The sequence below is a fragment of the Pundamilia nyererei genome, unplaced genomic scaffold, assembly GCF_000239375.1.
Source record: "Pundamilia nyererei isolate P.nyererei 1_Seehausen unplaced genomic scaffold, PunNye1.0 scaffold00154, whole genome shotgun sequence".
Lineage (NCBI taxonomy): Eukaryota > Metazoa > Chordata > Actinopteri > Cichliformes > Cichlidae > Pundamilia > Pundamilia nyererei.
Window position 1 is genome coordinate 68,529 of NW_005187555.1, and position 18,471 is coordinate 86,999.

Below are 18,471 nucleotides of genomic sequence, written 5' to 3' on the forward strand. Positions count from 1 at the left end.
CCGTTTATGTCAGAACCGGTGCCATCATGGCACCGGACACCGGTACCCATCCCTAGCCTTTACTCTTCTTTATTCTTCGTTATTTTCATGTGAATGCTTTGACGTACTCTCTGTACCTCTGCGTGTTTGTCTGTGTGAGTTTGGACACTGACCCGGACAGCTGGAGGTCACAGAGGTCACAGGAGCAGAGAGGATGACACATCTTCACATCTTCATCGGCCTCTCCATCACTCAGCAGGCGTTCAACCTCCTCTTCATTTCCATTTGCTATGTGCTACAAAACACACAGGAGCAAACTGAGCATTAGCAAAATCTCGCCACTAGATGTCAGAAGACTGTAGATTGCCGTCAAATGAGTGTTCTTCGGTATAGTGGAGGGTATAGGATAAACATGTTAGCCAAGAGAGATCAAAAACATTAAATTCAGACTTTCAGAGCGCACCCCATAACAGCCGTAGCCAGCGAGCGTGTTGCTATCACTGTTTGGGGAGCGGATCCATCCAGATGCAACCCAGGGGTTTTCCACATCTGTCTGCTGTTTACCTCAGCTGTCAATGCTGGGTGAGAAGTGTCCACTTTTATTTACTCTGGAGGAGTCAGGAGTCACTTTTGACTGCTGACAGTGTTACTGAGGTAAACCTTTCTGTTGGTAAGCTGCTGTTAGCCTCTGTTAGCTGCTGTGTTTTTGCTGCTGTTAGCCTCCGTTAGCAGCTGTTAGACTATTTTTTTTGCTGCTGTTAGCTATTGTTTTTGCTGCTGTTAGCCTCTGTTAGCTGCTGTGTTTTTGCTGCTGTTAACCTCTGTTAGCTGCTGTGTTTTTGCTGCTGTTAGCTATTGTGTTTTTGCTGCTGTTAGCCTCTGTTAGCTGCTGTGTTTTTGCTGCTGTTAGCCTCCGTTAGCTGCTACGTTTTTCTGCTGTTAGCCTCTGTTAGCTGCTGTGTTTTTGCTGCTGTTAGCTATTGTGTTTTTGCTGCTGTTAGCCTCCGTTAGCTGCTACGTTTTTCTGCTGTTAGCCTCCGTTAGCGGCTGTTAGCCTGTTTTTTTGCTGGTGTTAGCTATTGTGTTTTTGCTGCTGTCAGCAAAAGTTTCTATAAAGTGGATGTAACTGACACTTAGTGAATAAACTTTCATATCATGTGAGAATGTAATCATACTGTTTATCTGAGGAAAAGTGGGTTTTTCTTAGGACCCTCAAGCTAACAATCTGATACGTTAGCTTGTATTCAGGTGTTAGAAGGGGGAGGGGTGTCCTTCCTGGCCACTGTACTCAAATATGGTGAGGGGATATGACGGCTTCCACAAACCCACTCCTATGTATTTTTAACAGATTAATTATAAGTTTATCTGAATGTATCAGCTTCTTGGAAGACGTAATTACTCTGATCTATGTACAATATAAAAATAACCCCCAAAAATAGTTACTACACATTTAAATCACTTTCATGGCCTGGAAAACACCAGGAAACATAATGAACATAAACAGAAGAAATGCCAACAGAGGGAACAGAGCTGAAGATTTTAAGTGCTAAATAACAGTTTTTATTTCACTCTCTTAAATTCCTTCTCCTTCAAACTGAATTGGACCTCGAAGGATCTGTAAAAACATTCACAGCATCAGGAGAAGCTTTTACATCCCACTGTACAAAAAAAACAAATACACATCATGTAGGAGCAGTTTTAGACATCATGCTGATCTTTTATGGGACATCTGCTAACGTCTCTGGCTGCAGCTCACCTCAAACAGACAATTAATGGGCGTGGCTACACCCTGAGTCAGCAGACTCATCCTCTCCTTGAACAGCGCCTTGTCGCTGAGCTCACCAGAGCCCTGAGGAAGGAGGCAAAAACAGGAGAAAACACATGGATGATCTCCAGCACAGTGAAGCAGCTGCTGAGATACGACAGCAGTGTGTTTGTGTCTCACAGAGTTCTGCAGCTTCCCCAGGTTGATGTACTCCACCGCCGCCTCGAAGGTGCTCAGACAGTAGCTGAGCTCATCTTTACTCGAGTGGCTGAAGCAGAAGTTCCTGATGTAGCTCAGGTTGGCCATCCTGAAGATAAGACAAATTAGATCACCAAGCTACATCTTATTAACCCAAATGATGTTTCATAACTATAGATCATCCTCAGCAGCCTCCAGTTAGGCTGCCTTTCACTGGAAGATTAATTGTGCTTATTCATAGAGGAAAAATCACGCGCTGTGGACAGTTTACAGTCAACAAACATTATGAATTCAATAAAGTAATCAAATATTGCAATAAAAATGATGCATTTGATCATAAAACATTAACATTGATTGTTAAAGTCACTATTGGAGGCCACCGGTCCGTGTCCTCAGCTGCACAGTGCAGTAAACGCAAAAACTTCACCTCCTGCCTCATAGGGGGCGCTGCAGAGTTCAGGCTGAGCAGGTTCTGCTGCAGAACAAACACAGGAACCGCTCGAGATGTTTTTAATATTAAAATGTCTCCAGGTTGTGAAGTTTGCGGCACATTAGAAAATATAAATTCCAATTATAGCAACTTTTTGTACCGTGGCATCGTGGACACGCCCGTTATCGAAAGCTCAAAAGCATCTGATTTAACCTCCAAGAGGAAAGTGTGACCCAGAAAACCTAAAAATATAAATGAAACGGACACAGACGCTGCCAAAATGAGATGTTAAGTTTAAAAAACTGAATTTTTGGTCCGATGGTTCCAAATTTCACAAATGTGGGTGAAGCCAGTGTTATAGTTTAGCCACGCCCACATGCGAGACCTGCAGAATCGAGCAGGGCTGCGATACCATCCCTTTGACCCAAAACTGTAAAACTGTGAGTCGTCTTTTTGTTTTCACTGCCTCATTTCTTCCTCATTTCTCTGCATTTTATTCACGACAGAAGGTCAAAGGTCGCAGGCAGTTCCCCTTTCGCTCACCAGTTGGGGATTTCCGTCTTCACCAGCAGATAGAGGACGACAGACAGCAGGTCGTCGGCGCTCACGGCTTCTATGCTCACTGTGGAGGGAGACACACAGTCAGTGAGTGGAAACTGAAGAGTCATTCTTCCCGTTCATCTCTCCCTCAGCTCAGCACTAATGAGTAAACTGGCCTCTCGTCAGCTCGGCGCTGCAGGCTGACAGCGGGGTTGTTGCCGTGATCCAATAAGCTTGGATTACCAAAGCAAACTGCACAAATGGAAGCTCACAGAGTCGGTACTGTCCTTTTCTTTAGGGAAACACAAGAGTCGCACAGCCGCTCTCTGATGAGTCCCGCATTTCCCTGCATTACACGTTTAATAAGGTGGTTTCTCTTATGTCACCGCGAGAAAATAAAGGAATGGTCTCATTTGTCAGACTCCTGGATCTAATGTGATTTTCTCAGAGTGATCCAATTGAAAACTATTAGATATTTACAGGGTTTTTTTGTCCTGTTTGGGACTTTTTCTACAAACGTGTCCAAATGACATAAACTGAAGTTTAATTTGACGTTAAATTCGATTAGATCTGCACCGCATTTAAATCAGCTGGCTAACACTGGGTCGCCCCTGGTGTCACCGAAACAGCTGAAAACAGTGCAGGCCTCCCAAGCTCTCAGACTTTGTGTTTTTGCAGCACAGCCCAAGGATGGAAACTACGACATGATCGCAAATATTACGTTAATATTATCAATAATATGGATTAATGGCAACACGGTGGTTAGCACTGTTGCCTCGCAGCAAGAAGGTCCTGAGTTCAATTCCACCATCAGGCCGGGATCTTTCTGTGTGGAGTTTGCATGTTCTCCCCGTGTTTGCGTGGGTTCCCTCCAGGTACTCCGGCTTCCTCCCACCGTCCAAAGACATGCAGCTTGTGGGGATAGGTTAATTGATTAATCCAAATTGCCACTAGGTGTGAATGTGAGTGTGAATGGTTGTCTGTCCCTGTGTGTTGGCCCTGCGACAGACTGGCGACCTGTCCAGGGTGTACCCCGCTTCTCGCCCTATGACAGCTGGGATAGGCTCCAGCGCCCCCGCGACCCTGAAAAGGATAGGCGGAAGCGAATGAATAAATGGATGGATTAATGCCAATGGACTTGCAACCTCTGTGTCTGTGACAAATTACTTTGTACTGCAAGCCTCATCCACACCTGTGCACGACCCAACATCCATGAATCCACCTGAGGAAACTCGGGGTTCAGCGTCTTGCTCGAGGGTGCTTTGGCATGCAGTATGTGGTGCACCACAGACCAGCTGCAGACTGACTAGAACTGGTTCCAATGTGTTGCAAATCTGAGGCTGCAAGGGACCCGCTCATGGCGAGCTGTGACATACTTCCATTAAAGCGAGCGCTGAAGCTCCACACACACATTTAAACTGCTTCTCCTACAAAGGAGGTCGATGAGCTCACACACTCGTTTTAGCTCCGCACACACAAACCAACAGAGTAAGTACCGGTGCGTCTCGGGGTCTGGGTGGCGGTCAGCGCGACTCTACGCAGGCAGAGCAGTTTGAGGAGGGGGGACGTCTGCTGGTTGAGCTGGCTCAGCTCTCTTTTAGCCCGAGACAAGTTTATGCTGCAGAGACAGAAGAACGGGGGACAGACGATGGGTCAGAGACATCGAACGGACACATTCACAAAGCTTCAGTGGCTCGGGCTAAAGGAAGGAGGCACACAGCTAAACAACAGATTCAATTTACAAAACAGAGACAGAACCAATCACATGGTGCAATGAAACATGACGCAAGTCTTCATGATCGCTCTATTTCACCAGTAACCCTTGGATGGTCTCCACTGTTGGGACCCTGAGCTGTCCCTCGGGTCAGACTGACCAGGACGTATTTAAAAACAAGTCTGAAATAAAATTTGACTTCATAAACCATGAACACGTATCGTCTTTGTCTATGTAAGCTGCTGGAACGCTGCCACGATCAGGTCGCCTTAACTGGGTCCGTGTAAACGTTGAAGGCATTTTGCACATTTAAACATCGTCTGTAACGTGTTCAGAACAGCAAGCGCTGGTTAAACCTGTCAGCAGAACCAGATTTGACGCTGCAGAGGTCTGGGTCTCAAAGTCCGCTCCGGTGTGGAACTGACCTGAACTCGGGTTTGACTCCCAGCTCTTTCTGCTGCAGCTCCTGCAGACTCCTGGTGGTTTTGTTGAAGGCAGCGTCCTGTCGACCGGCAGCACAAGAGACGGGAGAGGAACTTTTGAAACTGTCAAAGCCTCTTTTTGGGGTCATCACAGTAATAAAGAGCAAGAAGGAGAAATATTAAGGCTTCCATCACTGAAACAACGATCCCTCTGCAAAGACAAGTGATCCCTGCAGGCTGCGTGTTTGACATTATATCTGCAGCAGCGCGCAGCAAAAACACCACAGGGATGTGTGTGTATGCAGGAGGCACGTGAGCAGATCACTCAGGATCTGGTGGTGGAAGAAAGCGGACGAACAGACGGTTTATTCGCTCCCTCGTTACGTCTAATGAGGAAATCTGAGCTCAGACCTACCTGGCTGGCCTCAAGCGTTCCCACAAAGTTAAAGATTAATTCATGGATACCATGATGAACGTACATCTGGGAAAAGAAGAGGAAAACCAATATTTTAATACGTGTCAGGAACAGCTCAAGTTTCTCACCTCGCACCAAAATAGCTGCATGTTTGGATTATTAAGCTGCTTCTGTCACATGTAGCTTTGCCCACATTGAGCGCCGTCTTATTTTTTGTAAATATCTTATTGAGTTATTCAGCTTATTAATCGATTCCTTTACAGTTTCACTGGCATGAAGCAGGAAGTTACGTGTGACAGCTGTGGGAGCTTCTGCATGTGTTTGATGAAATCTTTCTTGCAAACTTAAACTTGCGTCTACGTGTCAACCTTTCTCCTTCACTGAACCCAGAGACGTTACCTCCACAGCCTGTTTGAGGAGCGTCATCTGAAGCTCCTGCTTTGCCAGAAGTTTCTGCAGAAAACACAAAGCATGCAGGGGAAGAGGAAGGCGTTAGAGGATGTGATCAGGCCCAAAACTGCTGAGTCGCAGACGCCGCGGCCACATATCATCGAATCATCCAGTCCAGAGGAACTCGCAGCATCCTGCGTGTGTGCGTCGGGTCAGAGGTCACGCTGATTAAAGGAAGCTGATTTGAAGCATTAGTTACGGCGGTCACATGACACTGTTTGGGGTTCGATCCTTTTTTTCCGAACCGGAGGAAACGATTCCTCCCCACATGACAGCAGCAAAACGCTCACGTGTGCAAAGCCAACAGAACGTAACGTGGCCGCATTAACACAACATTTTACAACGAGGTTGATCTAACGAAGCATTAACGACCAACGATGATGTTTCACCAGAATGCTTCCTCTGGTTTACGTGCTGTTTCGTTTCATTTCCCACAAAGAGGGAAGCGACTGCACCGAGGTCACAGATGCCTGAATCAACGAAAGCGGGACTTTTCTGAACTACAGCTGCCGACTCAGTACGGCCCCGCTTACATGCAACGCTCACATGAGCTTCTTCTGCAGTAAAAAGCATGTTGGACTGTCATGATTGTTCACAGCACACTGCTGAGCATCTGTGCCTGCAGAGTATTGAAATACTCACGTCAGCGAGCAGCAGGTGGTGCAGGAAGCACCCTCAGACCTGCTGCTTGTCTGAGTTCATGGGAAGTTCAGTTCTGGGGGATTATTCCGACAAAGTTTTCCTGCCTTAACACAGGACGTTGTGAGGGAATCACCAAGTTTGCACACAGCAGAAACAATGAGTGACAGAAATCTGCATTTTCTCCCAATTTTTATGTTATTTTAGAGATTTGAATAAGAATCCTTTTAATACAGGTGATTTTGCTAAAACCTCTGTAGTTGGTGCCACAGATTCAACATCCTGACCGACTGGACTGCTCGTCCTTTGTATGGTGCAAATCTCTTATCCAGCTCAGGCTCACAGCGGACTGGATCGCTGTTAAACTAAAACAGCAGCCTCTCAGTGAGTAATCAGCACTTTCCATCAGCTGCTCTTCCCTCCGGCAGAATCGGCTCTCAAACACAAGCTCACAGTTTTATTAAAAAGAAACGAAGCGGAGACACGGAGAGCTTTAACAGTCACATGCTCAAAAAGCACGGCCGTGTTACTCGACCACGTTTCTCACGCCTTTGATGACATCGTGCATCGAGGGACAAACGAAACAAAGTCAGATAATCACACAAATAACCGTGAACGCACCGAGCCACCATGCAAACCAGAGAAGCACGCGAATAATAAAGACATAGAAGAGTGAATATTGGCCCCAGGTGAAGAAGCCAGAAATAAATATTCTCCAAATCAAGGAGAGAAAGGCGGATTTTCATTCAGCCAGTTTTAACGTGACAAATAAAGATTGTTTCTACTCACCAGGTGAGAGTCTCTCAGCAGACACTGAAGACATTTAGTGTAAAGACCGTTCACCGAGTCCTGACAGGAAACAGAACAGCTGTTAGCTCAGCAGGAAAGAAAAACATCGAACGCAAAAATCCCCTAAAGACTCGAAAACATTCAAACACATTAACGCTAAAAAGATGCACGCTCTCCTGGAGGTGTTGTTTGCATTGTTGTCATGTATTAAATCAAAGTGAAGCTAGCTGGAGGAGCCTTAAACCCGCACTCTTTTTGATGGCCACTGGGGGGCGATAGCTGCAGCTGTACAATGACAAGTTCTGTAGACATGTGACATCAACTTGTCTGCCAATAACAGGCCTTGAGACGAGTCTGCAACCATCTGCAACCACAGGGAGGATTTCCAACCAGCTGTGAGTGACGCTGGAGACCGATGGTAGCTGCTGGGAAACCATCGCTCAAATCAGTCGGTGGCCCTGCTAACCACCAGACACTAACACGGATTACCCAACCAGCTGGAAAAACCTTGTGATTGCACCAGTATTTCAGCCTTATCTGAGTCATGGGAGCGCAAACCTGTCTGTGGTAAAAGAATGACGAAACCTGTGAGGCGTGCCATTTTAGGTCAGACACGCCCAGAGCTCCGTTTCCTTCAGCCCCCCGTTTGTCACTCTAGTCCGTTTATCACCAGGGTTGTGTTTTGTGTCTGTCATCCCTACTATGTGGTGCCGGAGTCCCTTCCTCTCCTGCTCCCTGAAGGCCTGACAGAAGCTCTGGATGTGCTTGTCCATCTTCTGGGCGTGGCGGCCCAGGAACTCCCTGACGTCCTCCAGGCTCCTCAGGCTGTAAGAAGACGGCGTGCTGACCTCGGACAGGCTCGGGTCCACCTCCATGGGCCTGGAGACGCACAGGATGCTGTAGCTTTGCTCCCGGTCGTTGTAGAAGGTCTCCTCGAACAGGATGGGGATCGACACTGGAGCCGGGAACCCGGATCCCAGCAGGACCTGCCTGTCCTGGATCCGGACCTCCTGTAACACACACAGAGGTAAAAAGCTGTTAAACAGCCTCTTTTTGTATTTTTAGGACTGTAAAAGTAGGACAGCGGTGCGTTTAAACTCAGCCTCTGGCAACAACGAGCAGCACAGACTGGCTTGTGTTGAAGACAGACCTTCCCGTCCGCAGTCTTATAACCGTCCTCCACGGGCTGCAGCACATAGCTGTCGAAGTGAGAGTCCGAGTAGCTGCTGAGGGTCAAACTTCCACAGCACGGCACCAGAACCTGCAGGTTCAAGGCGACACGCAGGGTATTCCATTTATTAAGCACTCAGCACAGATTTAGAGTGACCTTTCCACACCAACGACAATCAGATAAGGTCTGATCTGTGTTAGGAAGCAGAAAATAGGATCAAATGGTACAAAGAGTGGAATCTTCACTGTATTAACTGCGGTTAGATGATGAACAGCACTGAGATGGCTCCTGGCCTCTAACTCACTCACGCTTTTAAAATAGTAGATGTTTATCGTGAAGTATACGGCACTTCGGTGTGTGGTGGGAGTATTAAAATACAGAGCCGAGGCTCCACAGTGTTTCTCTGCACATTCGAGTGTCCGATGGTCTGAAAATAGCGCAGAAACACTGACATTAAACAGCCGTCATTTGTTTTTAAGATGTTCACATGAAGTCAATAAAAGCACATGACCTGATCGGCAGCATTTGATTAAGGATCTGAAGACGCAGTCACGAGCCAGAGCAGCTGCTGAAGCCCTGACGTATGCACAGCATGTGCACGCTGTGCCATGTAGAACTGATTTTTCCGCCTCTGCTGCGAACTGCAGCTTTAATGCACTTACACGCATTTTTTTTTCCCCACTGATGTTTTGACGGCGTGCAGATGACCCGACTGGCCGGCGTTCAGACATCTGATTCTCATCTGCTGCTCCAGGCGTCCGATCGTCATCTTTAACAAGCTCAAACGAGGTTTAGAGCGCCGCTTTGCAGCTTGTCAGCTCATCTGATATCTCTGCGCTTCACTGACAGCCAAATGAAATGTATCAACCCCGCTTTAACAGTCCGACCAAAACAATGCTCCTCTAACTAACTGAGAGTGAAGGGATGGCAGCAGAGCGCGTTGAAACCACCAGAAACCCCACGCTGACCCACCGTGAGGCAGGAAGTGGTGTAAAGGTGTCGCTGTGTTTGAAACCCCGGCTGAGCGCGCTTCTTTTACCTCAAACATTGTAACAGAGATAACGTCCCCGACTCTGATCTTTAACCTGCTTTAAGGGGCTGGTGTGATTCTCAGCTGTTTGTAGGCGCAGCCTTCAACCACTGAGGAGGAAGCGAGAAGCTGTTCTGTGATAGAAACTGGCAGAGCTCTGCAGCCGGCTCACACCTGGACTTATTCAGGTTCTGCTGCAGTTATTTTGAGCTCTGTGCCGTTTCCTCATTTTCACCCCTGTTGTTTATTAGTGCAAACCTTCCTGAGCAGAGACAGACGCTCAGACCCCCAGCCACCTGCAGACGAAGCAACACGAGGGTCTCCAGCTGCACACTGATGTGTTCCTAACAGACGAGCAGCGCCGTCTCTCTGGCGTGTGCTGGATCTGCCTCGCGGCCTCACGCCTGACATCACTTCCTCCGTGAGGCAGCCGGGTCAGATGGACCTGAGCTCCTCACCCTGTCACCGAAGCTCAATTCTTCTGCTTGTTCCCTCCATTCACAATTCCTACTATCAGGGCTGCGCGATATGACCACAATCTCATATCCCGATATCAGACATCTGTCGTCCCGGTAACGATATAAATCAAAAATGTAACATTTTCTGTAAAGTCTGTGAATCTCGGGCAGCTCGACCTGCGTGAAGTGTTCCCAGCTGGGCGTCGTGTAGCTGAGTCGAGTGTTTTAACCGATGCATGAAACGACACATTTTTAGACATAAGTTGTAACGGCGCCGTTTCTTTGTTAGTATTTATCACACGGCGTGCTGCGGGGAGAAGCCTGCTCTAACGTCTGAGTCTAAGCTTTATTTTTTAGCACCTGGCGTCTTTTTTAACTTCTCATCTGTAAACACTCTGCTCTTTCACGTGATTCAGTTTATTTTGAAAAGTCTCAACAGGATCCTGAGGTTTATTGTGAAAGGTTTATGTGGAACATAAACAAGCGGACACGCGATGGCGTTACCGTCGTTGTTGCTAACAACAACGCATAAAAACAGGCGCTTGTCCGTCCGTAGTGTGGTTATATTACATGTAAATGAAAGAGAGAACTTTAAGAAATGAATACAGCCACTGCAGTGATCAAAGCATGAACAAATATTGCTGTAACAGTTTATTTTGCGACACCACGAAACAAACGACAGACGTTTTTATATCGTCATCAGATATATATCGTTATATCGAACAGCCCTACCTACCGTTACATTTAATCACATCTGCTCAGTCTGAAGCATTTTCCACCCATTTTTAAAAAACATTGATCATCTAAGTGAATAGACGCCGCAGACTCACAGCCATGTGACACCCAGACAGAGCGCTCTCTGATTAATCGCCGTCTGATATCGTGATCCGGTACCTGATCCTCACATACATGCAGGTGGGCTTGTCTGGTGACATAAATGAGATGACGGGTCAAACTCACGATGCCGTGGAGCTCTGCCACTTGGCTGCAAAGGTCGGGTCTCTGCTTCTCCAAGGCCAGGTAGAAAGGATTCTTCAGGATGTTCTCATCATATACAGCCATAAGGAGCTGGAGGTCTGGATCCTGCAGACGGGACAGGAGGATGATGGGAGGAAAGACCTTAATTATCAACCAAGTACGTGTCAAGGACTTTTATAAGTATGTGACCAGTTAAACCCTTCGTGGGGAGAGGACTGTGGGGTGCAGCCCTGTCAGGACTCATCTTCTGGGGATTATAAATAATTGTAGAGAATAAATCTTCCACATCAGCCTCTCTGAGAGCAGCTGCTGGTTTCCTGTCGATAGCATGTGGCAATACTGCTCATTGATGTTTGAGAAAAGCCAAGCAACAACAACAACAACAACGACAAAAGATCTCATGATTCCTTAATGCCTCCAAATTTGAATCTTAGGACAAGACCTGAAAACAAGCTCATTTATGGTCTTTGAGGCCACCGGACAAGAAGTCCCTTTCAATCTCGTTTCCAGCCTAATGTGGGTGGGGGTGGGTGGGGGTGGGGTGGGGGCTTATGTTCCCATCTCGTTCTGTCAATCTGCAGTGTTCAGGCCCCCCAGAAGTCGCTCACGGTCACGTATGAAGCTGTGCTGCCTGGATCTGAAGAAACCAGGGCTGCTTCTCTCTCAGCTGATCCAATTCTTATTGAACTGGTTTATTTCCGTACGATTGATCTAATAATCCTCCATCCAGACAAAGCTTCACCGGCTCCAACCTGGCCAGGCTGGATGTGAGGCCTCGGAAAAATCTCCCCGAGTCTGTAGTTACTAATGCTGCAAATAAGAGCGTTAATGTCTAATTACAATTCACCGAGCCTAAAGAGGTGAGCAGTTAGGTGGTTTGAACTTTTGACTCCATCTACCTGCAGCTGTAAACCACGAGTCCTCTGAAGGTGTTACAGGACTGTAGATGCCTTCAACAGAAGACACATCGTTTTGAACCTGGGTGTGACAGCGCTTTTATTTTGAAAAAACAAAACAAAAACATGCTATCAAAGCTAACTTCTTTTAAGCTTCTGTAAAGCTGGAGCGGTCTTCCAGCTTCAAAGAGTTTAAAAGTTATCTGCTTCTGACCCAGTCTCTGAGGCCTCTTCCTTAGAGACTGGGCGAGAAGTTCAGTTATCCAGGAGGAGCTCGGAGCAGAGCCACTACTCCTCCACCTTGAAAGGAGTCCGCTGAGCTGGTTTGGGGACCTGGCTAGGATGAATCCCTCCCGAGTGAAGTATTTCAGGCATGTCCTACTGGGAGGAGGCCGCGGGGTAAACCCAGGACTCACTGGAGAGATAATGTCTCTTGGCTCTCCCGGGAACGCCTGACTACATTCACCCATTCACACACACAAGCCCTAGATGAGCGTGGAGGAGGTGGCTGGGGGGGCTGATCTTCTCTGCTCGGGCTGCTGCCCTGCAATAAGAGGCTCTAATTTCTGATCTTTAACCCTGCACACTTCCACTGATCACCAAACTGTTTTCAAAATTGTACTAAATGCAGAAGTATTGCATATCAGCATCACTCACACCGATGACCCAAAGACTGGGGTCAACTAAAATTGTTCCCATTCTTCAAAAGAACCAGTCAGAGGTGTACACTGGTCAAGCTTGTCTGATTAGAACTGCTGTTACAGCATCTGGATTTACTGAAAGAAGTGGAACATTTTCTAAACCTTTCAAAGGTAAAACACTGAATGCACCAACTGTAACAGAGCCGATTATTTTTTCGTTGTTCCGACTGATTGAAACGTAATCAGCAGCTAGTTCAATAAACAGGCATTTTAGTCCAGTTCTGAAGTAAAAGCCGTTCCCTGTTTGTAGCGTCTGCAGCGTGAGGATCTGAATGATGTGTTTGGGACTAAACTGATTATCTCAGTTCATGCATTCAATAATAAACAACTTTCCCCCACACATCAGTGAGCTGCAACCGGAGTTTTGTGGAAACAATGCACAAAAAAGCAGGTCATCTCCTTGCCTGCATTTAGCTGGTATATCATTGTCGTTGTGTTGATAAGGAAAGTAAAAACCACCACGCTCCATTTTCTGTCTCACATTTCTGCAAGTGAAAAGTTAAAAATTCCCACAGGTTATAAAAGTGTGATTTCCTTCACTGAGGCGGCAGATGTGTAATCAGCCAGATGTGTTCGGCCTGAGGCGAAGCTCTTACACCTCACCCAGAGAACACAGATCACCAGAGAAAAGCAAAAGGGTCTCAGACTCATGCACAGCTCTCTGAGCTCTGCAGCAGCTCCGTTCTTCTCTTCTTCAGTCGTTCTGTTGCAGACCTGCTGCTGTGCTGGGATCTTTGTCCTGTTGATGACCCGGTTTGGTCCGAGCTTCAGCTGTGGGACACACGGCCTCACACTGACTCTACAGGCTCGTGGTCCACTCAGATCATCGTCCCTCCTCCAGCGTGCTGACGGCTGTATGAGGTGTTTGTTTCCTCCAGACGTGCTGCTGTGCGTGATGGACGAACATCTCCACTGTGGTCTCGTCTGTTCCAGGAGTGTGGAGCTACGCTGTGCTGCTGTTTGTATTTTAGAGAGAAGAGGCTTCCTCCTGCAGACCTTCCAAACAGCCATACTTGCTCACTCTGTTTGTATTTGCACTGCCGTAAACTTTAACATTGAAAATGATAACGGTACAGTCAGAGATGAAGTCTTAAGACGTAACCGAGTCTTTAGCAGTGATTGTAAAGAAGACACACATTTCCTCAGGCAGGTTGTTCCACAATCCAGAAGCCCTAACAGCTCGAACCCTTCTCGCAAACATCAGAAGTCGCACACCAGTTGGAACAAGAACAGCAGGTCGAGTACCTTTACAGGGGCCGTGCAGGGCTTCAAAATATAACAATAAGACTGTAAAAATCAATCCAAACAGCAGAACCGTTAGAAGGGCTGTAATGTGCTCACTTTTCTTGGTTCTTTTAAGAAGTTCGGCTGCTGAGTCCGAGGGTTTTTCTATTAAAACACCATTTACCTTTTAAAAAGTCAGCACAGCTAATAAAACAAAGGCGTGGGATCTACGTAATCTGTTCTTCTTCCCATTTCTAGCCTGAACATCAAAAGGAGAAACAATGCCAACAAAGAAAACTCAATGAAAACAGAAAGCGGTCTGAGAGGTCTGATAAAAACATGACTGAAATGATACTCTGCAGCACATCCATGAGATTACAAACATTACTGTACGAGCGCCAAATTTAATTTAAAAACACTTCATTCATCTGCGCGCCAAAACCACAACAAACCAGATCAATTCTACAGAAAACACGATCAGTTCTGCCCATTAAAGAGTCTGATTTTTATTTAATGACAGAAAAATACGTTTTTAAACATTTTCTGATCTCTTAAAAATCTCTAAACTGACCGCTCACACCTTGCAGGTGATCCACTCACCTCAGAGGTCAGCTTCATCCTCCCTGAGCTCCCACACACGCACTGGAAACCAGTTCAGCACAACACACACAGTAAATCCCCACCCGAGCAGCTCCATGCTGGGAAAAAAACATCACGTGACCCTCGTGACCTCACAGGCTGGAAGCAAAACAGCAGACAGAGGAATGTCCATCCACTCGGGCTTGAGCCACATTCACAGCTGATGTCTTAGCCTCAGGTTGAAGGGAAAAACAGCATCACCAACAAAACACCGAGATCACCGTCCAAACTCAGGATAATAAACCCCAGTCACACCAAAGTCCTGTGATCTGAAGACACAATGACTCACAGACTCACTTTCCTGAGTGGATGCTTAGTTGTTTCGTCTAAGATGAGCGGTATTAGCTCCGCCCCCTCTAAGTCAACCACCTTCTGGTTGGCTGCCCCTCACAAGCTGTAGGATGTTTATGCACACACTGGTCTTAGTAAAACTTTGGTCATGTTTAGTATGAATATTCACCACTAGAATAGGAGACATGAAGGAATATAAGGAAAAGTAGGATCATTTCAACACAAAACAAGGAGACAAATCGGGAGTGTTTTATCTTTTTAACTGATTCGCATCTCTAAGGACTTGGATTTTATATTCCAGGTTTCTCCGAAATGCAGCTTTAAACTGGCACACTTGCACTTCACACTTAGCAGAGGTGGCCTGAGGGTTTTCTTCCACTCTTTTAAGTCCTATTATCTCATATGTTCACTCATACTCTCCCTTTCTATTATGATTTTTTTTTACTGTGTTTATATTGGGTTATCAACCCATCTGTTTCGAGTAAACACCTAGATGTTCTTCTTCGATTTGCTATTATATATAAACAAATACAATTTAATGTGTATTTTGCTGTTTGCTGTTTTGTGGTATAGATATCCATGAAACAAGAAGGTAACTTAAAATGAAACTAAAGTCGTAACTCTTAAATTTGACATTTTGTGAATGGAGTCTGGCGTGGCGCTGGAAGCAGCTAATAAACTGTGTCACGGTACCGTTCACATGACAGGTGCAAGGAGGAGTTTTATGCTGCTCGCTGATAAATTAATATTTGAAGTTATCCATAGTTATCTAACAATTGTTTGTTCGGTTTTGTGCGTCTGTCAGTAAACGGGGACTTTAAGTTTTTAAATTAGCCTCCTAGCTAAAACCAAAAATACAGCCTGTAGCATTAGCGTTTCTGGGGATTTACTGTTGCCTTAGCGTAGTGACACGTTAGCGTTTCCAAACACGGAATTGAGCCAACAGATGTGATGATTTGGAAGAAGACTGATTTTACCTGCTATTAACGAGTCCCTTCGGTCATCCAGGGTTTAGCATGTCAAAGCCAAACAGCCTCAGCAGCAGCAGCCTGCCAGGAGCCCTACGAGCTTATCAAGCTTGCGAGACGAATTGCGATAAATAAGCTGCTAAAACGAGCCGATTCGCCGATTATAGCGTCCTGAGTCTGATTCTGTCCAAGTAAAACTTTTACAGAAGAAGAAACGCGTTCATGTACACGAACGTTTCATTTATGGGATCTGATGTGGACAAATTAAAGGGGAGAAGCGCACCGGGTCACACTGCCCTCTACTGGCCAGTGCAGTGTACTACACAAACACACTGGCTCACACCGACCCCTACAGGCCAGCGCGGTGTACTGCACCTCCATCTTCTGTAGCTCTCCGTCACCACCATTACACCCACACTTCCAGGTCTCTGATAGGATCGGAGCTCAAGACCACACATTTCATCAAGCATTATTTTTTGTCACTACTTTATTTTATCCATTTTGTGCTTGTTCTCAATTTTTACTTCCCCAGCGCTGTCTCCATATTTAATTATTTCCGTAATTTCCATGCACTAACCTGCATGTAAGATGCTATACCAAGTTTGCAGGATGTATATACATTTTAAATAGCAGTGACAGAAGCAGTTTATGTGAACAAATCATTTTTTAAACTCAAAGTGATGAGAATCAAATCTTTACACAACATTTAAAGAAACAGTGAGCCGAGTTACAGCTTCAAACTTTGCAAAATGAATTTTATTTATGCGTGCACGGGAGTCACTGGGAACAAACGCCAGCCTGAGAAACTTCACCTATGCTTGATTACATGAGATTCTTTGACTTTGCTGTTTTTAGTGCAGGTGGAGGTACAGGAGACTGAAGAACAAGTTTCACGCAGCACTTTATAAAACCAACAGAGAGAACTGGAAACAAATGACCTGCTGCAAACACCTTTCACCAGCAGGAGGCAGATTTACCCAGGAAGTTTAATGTAGTAGCTGAAACTTGAAGAAAGAAATGAGAACAGTTTGAGAGCAAGTTCAGCATCATCATCCATTCATTGACTCTCTTATTGGACAAAGGATGATGAAGATGAAGCTGCCAGGCAGCAGGAAAAGAGGAAGACCTCAGAGAAGATTCATGGATGTAGTGAAGGAGGACATGCAGAGGGCGACGCTGGGATAGGAGGAGATGGAGGCCGATGAGTCGCTGTGGTGGGCAAAAGAAGGTGGTGGCGATTCATTCCTCTGCATTTTCTCTTCCCCCTCGTCTATCGTGATCATTTCATTCTGGGAATTGGTGCCGAGTGAGAGGAGTCGCTTTCCAGGTGCTTCAGCTACAGTTTGGTGCCTCATACACGAGAACACCCATCCTTCCTAAACCTCTCCTAGTTTCCTCTCATGTCACCTCAGTTCAGTCTCACATGTTTTTATTCGCTAAAAGTAAAAAAAGCTGAGTGCAGATCTTCTGGGTGTACAAATGTCTTAGTTTGAAACTTTCCAAAATTAACAAAGCTATTCTTAAATGCTGGAATTTACAGTAAATACTGAGTACTTTTACAGGAAACAGAAAAAAAATAACTGACGGCCACTTTGCAACCCGCCTCCGTCCCAGCTCCTCCTTTTCAGTGTGACTCAAGTATTGCATTAACTGATTAGGAATTACAGCCATTTACACACACAGTCAACCACCATGAGACAGCTCCTTCCATGACAACATGAGCAGATGAAATACACAGAACTATTCCATCAAGGAAGCGAGCGAGGCTAAAAGGAAGAGAGAAAAATAAACCTTTAGGACTGGCCAAATAAACAATCTGGATCTTTCTTTAAAAAGAAGGAAAGCGCCGAGCACGTCAGCAGCACCAAAGTGTCTGCGAGACAAATACAGTGGATGATCACAGAGGTATTTCCATGCTTCACAAGATCTAACAAACCGAGAACACGACGAGGAGGCAGAGGTATAACTGTGAAGGTCAACAATCACGCCACGCCTTCACAAATGGAAATGCAAACAGTTTACAGATGAATCATCATCATCATCATCTACAGAGTGGGCCACTGTGGGGAAAATGGGTGTAATTCATAAACAGTTAACACAGAACTGGTGTGAAAACCTGAATTAAAGCTCTAAGTTGGCCCTTCAGTCACATCCAGTGTTTGATTCAAATCGACTGCGATGGCAAAAGTTAAACAGTTTCATCTTCCAGCTGCTCGTCTGTGTTCTTCTCCTCAAAGAGAGAGTTTTAAGGAGAAGAACAAGCCCAGGCTGAACCCTATGAAACCAACCTGCACTAAATAACAGCAGTAAAGACTCCCTTTAACACGACAAATGAGAACAAGAATCTCACGACCTGAATCTGAAATGGAACAAGCATGGGGCACGAATCTCAGCCGGCACCGTCAGCTCACACTGAATATTTTTAATCATCTGTAAAATTAAGCTTAAAAAGGAACATTTTCATTTCAAACTTAAAACAACTCCCTCTCAAATCTCTAAATCTTAGACTAGTTTAAATTCTCACCGTCAGTTTATACATGTACACTTCTTATTGTAAACTTTATATTTAAGACTTTGCTGTTGTTGCTGCTGCACAATAAAAAGCTCCTATGTAGGCGAAGCGACCAATCACAGACGAGAATTTGAAATAAAGAAAAATCTAAATGCAGTTTTGGCTCAAGTCATTACATTTACCTGACAATATTCCCTGTGACACACACACACACACACACACACACACACACACACACACACACACACACACACACACACCA

At 45.7% G+C, this 18,471-nt stretch overlaps 1 protein-coding gene across 1 annotated transcript in view; it reads right to left on the reverse strand.

Moving 5' to 3' along the window:
- The window catches only part of ankrd27 (ankyrin repeat domain 27 (VPS9 domain)), a 24,440-nt gene extending 9,891 nt beyond the window's left edge, over positions 1 to 14,549 (reverse strand). Inside the window, exons 1-13 of the mRNA XM_013913849.1 lie at positions 14,400 to 14,549; positions 10,961 to 11,083; positions 8,492 to 8,602; positions 8,043 to 8,351; positions 7,342 to 7,401; positions 5,863 to 5,916; positions 5,464 to 5,529; positions 5,052 to 5,128; positions 4,409 to 4,530; positions 2,916 to 2,994; positions 1,925 to 2,051; positions 1,736 to 1,828; positions 104 to 274 (exon numbers count right to left, since the gene is read on the reverse strand). Coding sequence (XP_013769303.1) covers positions 104 to 274; positions 1,736 to 1,828; positions 1,925 to 2,051; positions 2,916 to 2,994; positions 4,409 to 4,530; positions 5,052 to 5,128; positions 5,464 to 5,529; positions 5,863 to 5,916; positions 7,342 to 7,401; positions 8,043 to 8,351; positions 8,492 to 8,602; positions 10,961 to 11,083; positions 14,400 to 14,417 — 1,410 coding nt within the window. The 5' untranslated portion in view covers positions 14,418 to 14,549. The remainder of the gene's footprint in view (positions 1 to 103; positions 275 to 1,735; positions 1,829 to 1,924; positions 2,052 to 2,915; positions 2,995 to 4,408; positions 4,531 to 5,051; positions 5,129 to 5,463; positions 5,530 to 5,862; positions 5,917 to 7,341; positions 7,402 to 8,042; positions 8,352 to 8,491; positions 8,603 to 10,960; positions 11,084 to 14,399) is intronic.
- Between the last annotated feature and the right edge of the window lie 3,922 nt (positions 14,550 to 18,471).